This window comes from Nicotiana tabacum, chromosome 13 (assembly GCF_000715075.1).
Source record: "Nicotiana tabacum cultivar K326 chromosome 13, ASM71507v2, whole genome shotgun sequence".
NCBI lineage: Eukaryota > Viridiplantae > Streptophyta > Magnoliopsida > Solanales > Solanaceae > Nicotiana > Nicotiana tabacum.
Genome location: NC_134092.1, coordinates 120,145,076 through 120,156,218, shown reverse-complemented (window position 1 = coordinate 120,156,218; position 11,143 = coordinate 120,145,076). Strand labels below are relative to the sequence as shown.

The following is an 11,143-nucleotide window of genomic DNA, read 5'->3' as shown; positions in this document are numbered from 1 at the left end:
TGATAACTATTATTATTTTGGCCTTTAGCACGCCCACATTCATTGGCCAACCACTTGTCTTTATTTAGACTTATCATGCACTGCTATCACATTCACTTCAAGAATGGAGCAAATCAAGTTGGACAAGCTTCAGGCTTTTTCATGAAAATTATATTATTTTTTCTTTAGTTATTATTATTATCAATATAGTGCATTAGGACTCAAACCCAATGTCTTACCCATATAAAGGCATGCTAGGCCATAATGCGTTAGAACTTGAATCCAACATCTTTTCATCAACATAGTGCGTTGGGACATGAACCCATTGTCTTACCCTCAAACTTTGGCATAATGGGCCAAAATTCACTAGGACTCGCACTCGAGCCTTTAAAATATTATTACTTCATAATTATAGGCATAAGTAAATTAACTTTCAAGAAGACATATATAACTATTTCAATCTTAAAACAATTCCTCTGCAACAAAAATGCTAGTTAGGATATATGCCATTTTGTTTTCAAATCATACAATCACTTTTATATTTTAATAAATTAATTAGGGGAAAGGTGCAGATAACCTATAACCACTTATATTTCAAAGACTATAAGAATTTCACCAAAAAAATTCAATACGGAGGAATGAGCCTTATGTTTCTAGCAAAAATATTTAAGGCTTAATGCATAACTGTGACTATTATAAATTATAACTATATTGAGTTTATATTGATTGTATATTCGAATGCCAAATTTGTAAGGTACTGTAAAATCGCCTACATATTTGATAATTTTGCTTTCAATGAAATACATCATGTGATGGTAAAAATATTATTACTAAATTACCTTAATAATTATCTATCATAGTATGTAAAACGTTAGAACATATATATACGTTAGAATATTATCTTTGTCCTATAAGAGATGTAGCAAATAAAGACATACCTTTCCAGTTCTTTATTTCACTGGATACAATTGAAAAAAATATTTTTACTAAACACTGCATATAAAGTTAATGCAAAGATATGAAAATATGAATGGGTTTAGATGGATGTAAAACTTATCTTTGTATTATCATCCAAGACATTTTTCTTTGTACTTGATCTCATTGCCTGCTTATAACTTACATAGTCTTGACATAGAAGATTATGAGATGAGCAATTCGTGCTGATAACGTGTTATAAAATAAAAGCAACTTAGTAAAACATGAACAAGACATGTTGTTATGAAATAAAAGCAATTTAGTAAAACATGAACAAGAAATGGAGATAGAGAGAAGGAAGAGATTTTCTTCTTCAATTGTGTGTATTTTCCTATCTATTACAAGGCCTTTATATAGGCATGAAAAGTGAAGAAAAATATGTCATTGAATATGTCATTAAGCATAGAAATATGTCATTGAATATGTCATTAAGCATTTGAGAAGATCATGGAGGAAGAGTAGACATCCATCATAATTTGATTTTTCTTATAACAACTGTGTCATTTTATGTAAGCGCACGTTAGTAACGACAAAATATGAATGTGAAAAAGTTAATTAAGGAAAACCTTCTCATTAAAGGGAAGTCAATTGTAAATTGAGTTGAGGTGACTGTAAATAACACCGATGGCCCTACAACAAGAATAAACTATATTCCAACACAAGGCTGCTGGTACAACATTTTGTCTTTTTTATGAATCACTAGGCAACTTCTATTCTATATATGTCGCACGTAATCAATTACGCACGGTACCGGAGTGCACAAATGACAGATGCAGTATCTTGTATTCATGCAAAGTTTGAGGAAGGGTCGCACACTAATGCAATAATATCACCACGCCAACTAACTCACAACCAAGATCAGCCGCAAGCAAAGAAGAAGCTAAAATTTAAAGTTATTGAGTTCTGAATTTAGCATCAAAGCAATATATAGCTTATCTCAGTTACTTTGTTCGCGATTAAATATTTATACATATTTATATTTTCTAATACGAATAAGGTTTAAGCAAAAGCCATTGGATTCAGCCGAACCCGCACCACATACTCTAGCTCCACCCCACTCAGCAAATACTATAAATAAATTAGCATCTTTCTAATAACAAGATCCATCGTAGATAATCAAAAACTATAAATAGATTATTAGGAGAAAGAGAAAGGGAGCGAAAGATAGTCACTAATGGAGGCCAAGAAAAACACCACTAGGGTACTCATGGTACCATGGCTAGCTCATGGACATATAAGTCCATTTCTAGAGCTAGCCAAGAAACTCACAAATAGAAACTTCCACATTTACATGTGTTCCACTCCTGTAAATCTAAGCTCCATCAAGAAAAATGTCACAGAGAAATATTCTCAGTCAATAGAATTAGTTGAGCTTCATCTTCCATCTTTGCCAAATCTTCCTCCTCATTACCACACTACCAATGGCCTCCCACCCCATCTCATGAACACCCTCAAAACAGCTTTTGAAATGGCCGCTCCAAAATTTTCCAAAATATTAGAAACTCTAAATCCAGACTTGGTCATTTATGACTACAATCAACCATGGACTGCTCAGTTGGCTTCATCTATGAATATTCCTGCAGTGCAGTTGCTCACATTTAGTGCAGCTGTTGTTGCTTTGGGCATCCACATGTCTGAAGACAAAGAAGAGAAGTTCCCGTTCCCTGAAATTTACCTGCGCGAATATGAAATGTTTTCCTTGAAGAAAGCTATTAATGAATCACCAGGTAAGGAGTTCCCATTCGGCGAGGCTCTTAGGCGATCACGCGACATTGTTCTGGTGAAAACTTGCAGAGATTTTGAAGGGAAATATATGGATTATCTTTCAAATTTGGTCACCAAGAAAATTGTCCCGGTTGGCACACTAGTTCAAGAATCCACTGACCAAGCTGAACATGAGGAGATCATGCAGTGGCTTGACAAGAAAGAAAAAAGTTCAACCGTGTTTGTCTCATTTGGGAGTGAGTATTTTTTATCCAATGAAGAAATCCTTGCAGTAGCTCAAGGGCTAGAGCTTAGCAAAGTGAACTTCATTTGGGTCATTAGGTTTCCACAAGGTGAAAGAATTAGTATTGCAGATGCAGTACCAGAAGTGTTTCTTGAAAGGGTAGGCGAAAGAGGAAAGATTTTAGAAGAATGGGCTCCTCAAGCAAATATTCTTCAACACCCATCAACAGGTGGGTTCGTGAGTCACTGCGGATGGAGTTCTTTCATGGAAAGTATGAAGTTTGGTGTGCCCATAATTGCAATGCCAATGCACATTGACCAACCAATGAATGCTAGGCTTGTGGAATATATTGGGTTGGGAGTTGAAGCAGTGAGGGACGAAAACGGGAAACTACAAAGTGAGGAGATTGCAAAGGCGATAAGGAAAGTGGTAATGGAGGAAAGTGGGGAGCCTGTGAGGAAGAAAGCAATTGAATTGAGTGAGAAGATGAATGAGAATGGGGAAGAAGAGATAGATGGTGTGGTGGAAGAGCTGGTTTCACTTTGTGGTAATAAATGATTAGCAATAAGATTTCAACTTTCAAGTTATATCTATTAAAAAAAAAAGTTTAAACTATCATGTCACTCTTAATGATAATTACCTTAAAATGAACAAAACCTTCACCATAATGTAAATTGTATCCATGAAAACATGAAATGAAGTTTCCAAGAGGATTGCTACACAGGCATGGCATTCACTCTATATCCAATTTTTAGCAAGTACAACTGCCATTTCGTTGTCTCAATTATCTTCGATGTGTTTTAAGACCTATTCCAAGCCAGCATTATCATTGATCAGAACAGAGTGTTAACATCACATGATCGACAGAGAAATAAGCACAGTTTCGTTCATTAAGACATGATATCAAACAAAGGGGAAGTACCAGTGGAACTAGTTAAGATAACAATTCAGCATTAAGCCAACAAGAAAACTCATTTTCAAGCATTTTGCAGAGGCGCACATAGCAAAAACAATCAGTGACGCATTACAACAAACACATTGTTGGCATAAAAATTGCATTAGTATTTAGTAGTTGAGAAAGAACTACCTGCCAAATTGGAGTCCAAAAATAATGACACATTTCTATATTTAGAAACAATGCAACTTTAAACTTCTCAAATTATACTTAATGAGATAATTTGTAGCTGCACAAACGTCTATGGCTTGTTTTAAACCACAAGTTTCAAAAGTCTTTCTTTCTTTCTTAAACTCAGTGCCCAGTCAAACACCGTTACATAAGATGGGACGAGCTTCAACAAATGAAGCATCAGACTGTAGGAACTAATTGCATTAATCCTTGTGGAATCAAAATCCAACGCAAAGAAATATCAAAGAAGGATAGAATTCATACCTGAGTTTCGCAGAAAATGCAGCGAGGGAAGTGTGCGGACTTGTTATCACAGTGAGATACAACAACAATAGAGGCTGTTTTCAATAGACCATAAGTTCCCTGTCTTCAAGAACTCTGTATCGATACGCTCTGACTCGAACTTACAACCTATTGATTAAAGTGTGAATGCGCACTGCTATAGCAACTCAATCTTGTCGTCTCACTGTGTTATCACAGATGATTACATGCATAAAAAACATAAAGTATAGACAGGACAAAGTTTTAAAACATAAAAGGTAGAGGGAAAAAATATAGAAAAATGTAAGTTTTTAGCCGGTTTCAAAAAATAATAGACAGATTGTCTTTTTTTCTTTTTTTCTTCTTTATAAACCACTTAGATTCCAAGTTCGGATTCCTAGATGGGTTATTTTATACTCCTTCACTTTTACGGATCCACTATTCTAAAAATAGATTTTTACTTTTACTTGTCCACTTTTGCATATCAAGAAAAAATAATTTATTTTTCCTATTTTGCCCTTAGCATTAATTACTTATTCCAAATCAAATTTTCCAAATCTATTAAGACTATACACCAATTAATATGGGTATCACGGTAAATTATGCACTTTATTTATTATTTATGTGCAAAATCAATAATGAAGAAGTAAAAATGAATAAAAAGAATATATATTTTTGGCTAATGAATATAATTAGTGTCGACTAATTTTGTGTTTTGACTAAAATTATACATAGAAGAATGCATAAGGGAACAATCGTGTTGGACTTCTCTAGTAAATTGGCAAATTCAGGTTCTCTATTCTTAAGTCTCTACTCTCTATCACACACACATTCTCTTAATTAATATTCGACTTTTAATATTTATTATGACAATTGACAAAACAATTAAATAACTCCTACCTTGTTTCAATTTATATGACAAAAATGAATATTACTACTATTTGGGAAATCAAAGAGGTTCTCATTTGGCCATGTTTTTCTTAAACATTTGAATTATAAATTATCACTATGACTTATAGTACTTTTTAAGTAATTTTTAAATATATCAATTTTATTTTTAAAAACTTGAAGAATTATTTTTAAATTCACGATCAAAATTAAGAATTATGACCTTCCTATCGAATCTTGCCGCATAAAGAGGAATGGAGGACATATACGAGATATTCTTTCTCTATTCTAGTGTATAGACAACTATGCGAAATACTTTTAATTTATACTTTGTAGTTAATTTAGGTATATTGGAGATCGATAAATAAAATGTTTGAATTCTTTATAAGATCAGTTTTTTTCACAAATTGTAAGTCGTAGGATATCATTTTCTCTTTAATTTGTTTGGTGGCAAACACACTACTAAGAAAAGATAGACGTCTCTTATTAATTTACCAGGAAATTAATTATAAAAAAAACAAAATTAATTTTTTTCGGGGAAAAGAAAAACTTGGACACTTAGCTAAACATGCATAAAGTATTAAAACTACCTTAGCACCAAACTATTGGTGAGTAGTTGTGTTGATATCATGTAAGGCATATATAGCAACTCATGTCATTTTGTTAAAAGAGCAAAGTAAAGCAAAACATGACAATTAAAAAGTGATGTTTTATATTTCAATACCACACAAGAGGGGTGATTCGTGTGGTGTCTAATTTTTCGCGCGTACAAATTATAGAAGGATCTGGTTCTTCTATGTGTTCCTTATACTGCTATTGCGGATTAATAAATGCAGAACGTAAAGAACACAAATATTTTTACGTGAAAAACACCTGGCCTCAAAAGGTGAAAAAACTATGACCTACTACCCAGTAGAATTTTTTCCAACACTTTACTAAATCACTGAGCCAAAAACAGCAAAAGGATTACCTCTAACCCTTTGTGGCAACCAACCTCAGACTGTTGCGACAATTTCAAGTTAACTCTAACTTGAATATTACACTCAGAGTACCTAGTACAATGCTTCTAAAGAAAGCTGAAAGGTACACTCAAAAGCCCTACTACAATGAAACTAGAATAAAAGACAGATACTTGGAGCTAGTTCTTCTATCTGGTTCATGTAGCTTCAGGTTCCCACACTTGAATCACACAGGAATTGCTTTCAAAATGCCTTGCTATTTTGCTCTCAACTCACGTTTAACTTCAGCGTTTGTGCGCACCTGTAAAATGGGAACATCCTATAATATATAGAGTTAGTAGAATAGGAAATAACTAGAGCTCTAATGCTATACTCTTCTTTGGTGGAAGAGTTCTAGTTATCTTCAACTTCTAACTCATCCCTTATCTATGATAAGGAGTAAGGAGTCTTTCTCCTTATCACTTATGCAACCTTTTTGTTCTTTCACGTGCATCCTTTGTGCTCGAATCTGCCCGTGTCTGTGTACACTGTGTATGAACCTGGTTCATGCTGAGTTCCTTTGTCAATCATCAAAACAAACTTCACGTAGGCCAACTAATTCCCCATTTTTGATGATGACAAACTTTGTGCTTTTCATAAGCATAAGACCTGTTTCAACTCAGCTTAACATCAATACAATGTTAGAACACTTTTCATTTTAAAGTCACAAATCATCAAGGACCAGGTTCATTTGGTTATAAATATCATAGTCCAAAGTAAAAAGCACAACCTATCTTCCCCCTTTTGGCATCATCAAAAAGTTACATAATTATGTTAGATAACCATATTTTAATAGATATCACTCATGGCCACTAGGGCTACTTCAAATGCGATCACGAAGTCAAGCATCATTTATCAATCTAATGATATTAGCTATCAAAGAAGCATCAAAAAATAGTTAGAGCACAAAAAAGTTGATTATCATTGATACAAGTCATCCACAAAGCATAAAGCAAAATAAAGATACTGGATTATGAGCAAAAGAACAACAAAAAAATCCCATACGGGTCACTAGTTTGTCTAACTAGGCTAGGAAGGTTTCAAGGCTGGGAAGGACCAGGTTCTTGATTTTTGGCATAAAGTAGCTTCAACATATCATGAAGAATGCCTTCATTCATCTCCTTCTCCTTTGCAAGCTCGGCCCTGAGAGCATACCTCTCAGCTTCTACTTCAGCCAGCCTCTTCTTCAGCCTCTCAATCTCAGCATCCTTAGCCCCACTCTCTTGCACCAAGGCTCTCACTTTGATGTTCACAGGCACCTTCTTGGATGAACCATGTTCTTTGGGAGCAGTGTGGACTTCATAGTCACATGTAGTCAAGGTGTTGGCCCCAAAGTGATCTTTGCTTATATTCCATTTCTTGAGGGGTACCTTGAAGTGAGCAAGTACAACCGTGAGAATGAAACCATAGGGTATGACATAAGTCTTGGTGCCAGTTAGGACCCTATCAAGAAGTTGGATGATAAACCTGGGCCAATTGATTTGCCTCCCACTATCCAGGTATTCCATAAGGACCATGTCCACGAAGGTGGCAATGTGTTTTCTTTCCTTCCTGGGAAACACGACTTTGTTAACAAATTCAAACAACACTTTGTGGATAGGCCACATATCACTTTTGTAAACAGCCTTGGGCTGAAGCTCTTCCTTATTGTCAACAAACTTCCTTGTAATGGCAAGTGAGGTGGGGAGGTTTTCTAGGCTTGGCTTTTTTAACTTTTTGTAATCATTGTACCCTTCAGCAAGTACTCCCAGAATCTCTTCCAATTCCTTGTCATCAAAGGTCACAGTCACTCCCTTCACCACACTGGCGACTCTGCCATTTTTGATTTAATAAATTGCCATGAACTCCACACTCTCAGTTCTGGCAAGCTTTCCATCCATCTGAAGGACCATGTCCTTCCAAATCTGCAGTTGTAGCTCTTCCAGCAGCATCATCATGCCTTCCTCCTCCAAGTCCTTGAAGAGTCTACCCTTCAAGATGGTTATTTTTCCAAACTTGACCAACTTGTCTTGCTTTTCATCAGATTCCTCTTCTTCTTCACTTTCCTCTTCCTCCACTATTTGCACTTTCCTAGACTTTCTTGCAGACCTAGTTCTTTTTGCCAAAGGTAGAAATCTCTGCATTAGCAGTCTTTGAAGGTGACTTCTTCTCAGATGTCTTTCTTTTCTCTGTCTTTAGAGTTACAACCTCCACCAATTCTGCCTTGTCTTCATCACGAAGGACCAGGTCCATCTCCTCAATGTCAACTGCCTCAACAGGCTTACTTACTTTCTTCTTTTCCTTTGCATCAACTTTTCTTTTACTCTTTTCTAGGGCTCTTTCCTCACTCTTCTTCTTTTGACTCCTTGTAGCTCTTCCTCTTGTAGGGGGAGTCTCTACAGGGATAGAAGAGGCAACCTTTCTTTTCTTGTTTACCCTAGCAGTTTCATAGATTTTAACTCCTGAACTCTTCTTCTTTTTTGGATTATAGCTGTCAGACACTCGTTTCAGTAGGTCTTCGAGACATATGGAACAGGTTCTTGGAACCTCTTCCTCAGCCTTACCAGCCCCTCAGCATCACTTGCATCTACAGACCCACTACCCCCTTCTTCTCTCAAATTTTCTTCCTCCTCAAGAGCATCCTCACTCCACAACACCATAGCTCCAATCTCCTCAGTCAGTTTAGCAAGAGTAGGTGAAGATTCAACCACTCCTTTTCCATTTCCCCTCACAGCACCTTGAGCACCTCACTCTTTTTTTTATTTTTTCTTTTTTTCTTTTTATCTTTACCACCTATTTTCCCAGATTCGGTGGTTTCAACCCTAGCCATAGTTCCAACCAAAACAAATCTTTTTCCATATTCTCAGCAACTCAAGAAATTATATCAAACACAATTTTAGAACCAAAAGTTACCTGCTCTGTTTCAGATGAAATAGTTTTTTCCCCCTCAGTTGCAGACTTAACGATTCTTCAGATTTCTGGGGTTCTTCTGCCTGACTTGCCCTCAATTTCTCATTAATTTTCTTGATTTGTTCTCCTCTAGCGACTACTTTATGAGTAAACATCTTGAACCTTTCTTTCTTAGAGATAAGTGTGGTTGAGGGTGTAATTGAAGGTGTGGGTATGGATTCTTTGGGTGGTGATGATGGATTTTCAGAAAGGTTAGCCATTGATGGTTATAGACGAAGTGTGAGTGTTGAGAAGATGAGAAAATATAGAGAGAAATTTTTATGACAAGAGAGTTTAGAATGAAAATAATGGGTAAGGCCAAATCAATTTAAGGGGGGAGAGTTTAATTGGGTAACAACAACTTTTCAGAAGCTCAGGAGTCTAATCAAACGGGGAGTCAGTTTGAAAAGACTTTAGAGACTTCTCTAGATTCTAGGAAATTATTGCGTTGTGGACTCTCCTTGGGTGAAACTGGTTCTTTTTGAAATAGATAAGATTGAAGGAAGTTAGGATTAAATGGGACTCTCCTTTTGATCATGATCCAAATACAATTATTTCAAAATATGCTAAGTGGAGAGTACATACCATGCAATATTGATGAACCGGGTTTTTTTCAAAGTAATCTCTACTTAAAGATTTTGTGAAGATGTCAGCTATTTGCTTGTCAGTAACACAAAATTCAACAGTGATCAAATCTTTTTCATAGTTGTCCCTCAAAAAGTGATGCCTAACAACTTTGTGCTTAGTTCTTTTGTGATGAACCGGGTTCTTGGTCTTACTAATTGCACTGGTGTTATCACAAAATATGGGGATACAACCTACATCAATTCCAAAGTCCATTATTTGCTGTTTGATCCACAAGAATTGAGCACAATATTAGGCAGCAACAACATACTCAGCTTTAATAATAGACAAGACCACATAATTTTGCTTTTTGGTGGCCCAAGACGCAAGACATGAGCCAAGAAAGTGTGCCATACCTGAGGTGCTCTTTCTATCCATAAGAAAACCTGCATAATCAGCTTCAGCATATCCCACTAAGTTAAAATTACTAACCATAGACAAAGGTCTGTGATGCCTTTTAGGTATCTCAAGATCCTCTTGACATTAGTCAAATGAGACTCCTTTGGATTTGCCTGAAATCTAGCACAAAGGCCTACACTGAAAACAATATCATGTCTACTAGTAGTGAGATATAACAAAGAGCCAATCATTCCCCTATACAACTTCTGATCAACAAATGAACCGGGTTCATCTATATCCAATTTTGTGATTGTTGCTATATGAGTGTTAATTTCTTTGGAGTCTTCAATTTTAAACCTTTTAAGCAACTCTTTTACATACTTCTGCTGTTGAATCATAGTTCCATTTGAATTTTGTTTAATTTGTAAGAGTAAAAAGAAAATAAGCTCACCCATCATATTCATTTCAAATTCACTCCCATTAGTTTAGCAAATTCTTTACTTAACTTATTAGTAGATGCTCCAAAGATTATATCATCAACATATATCTGAACTACCAAGAGATCTTTACCTTTTTCTTTCAAGAATAAAGTATTGTCAATTTTACCTCTCTTGTAGCCATGCTCAAGCAAGAACTTTGACAATATTTCATACTATGCTCTTGGAGCCTGCTTGAGCCCATAAAGTGCCTTATCAAGCTTGTACACACGATCAGGACATTCCTTACTTTCAAAGCGCAGAGGTTGCTTGACAAACACTTCTTCCTTTAGATAGCCATTGAGAAATGCACTCTTGACATCCATCTGATGGAGAGTGAATTCCATATAAGCAGAAAAGGCTATAAGGAGTCTAATTGTTTCCAATCTTGTAATGGGAACAAAGGTCTCATCATAGTCTATGCCCTCATCTTGACTATATCCTTGAACCACCAATCTTTCCTTGTTCCTTGTAACGGTTCCATCTTCGTCAAGTTTGTTTCTGAAGACCCATTTTATGCCAATTACTGATATGTCCTTAGGTCTTGGTACCAGATGTCAAACTTGACTTCTCTCAAATTGGTTGAGTTCATATTGCATTG

General features: G+C 35.7%; 1 protein-coding gene across 1 annotated transcript; it reads left to right on the top strand.

Moving 5' to 3' along the window:
* The first annotated feature begins 1,985 nt into the window (after nt 1–1,985).
* On the top strand, nt 1,986–3,649 carry LOC107761722 (UDP-glucosyltransferase 29). Its single transcript, XM_016579981.2, has one exon. The coding sequence runs from the start codon at nt 2,129–2,131 to the stop codon at nt 3,458–3,460; it is 1,332 nt and encodes a 443-aa protein (XP_016435467.2). The 5' UTR covers nt 1,986–2,128; the 3' UTR covers nt 3,461–3,649.
* The last annotated feature ends 7,494 nt before the right edge of the window (nt 3,650–11,143 follow it).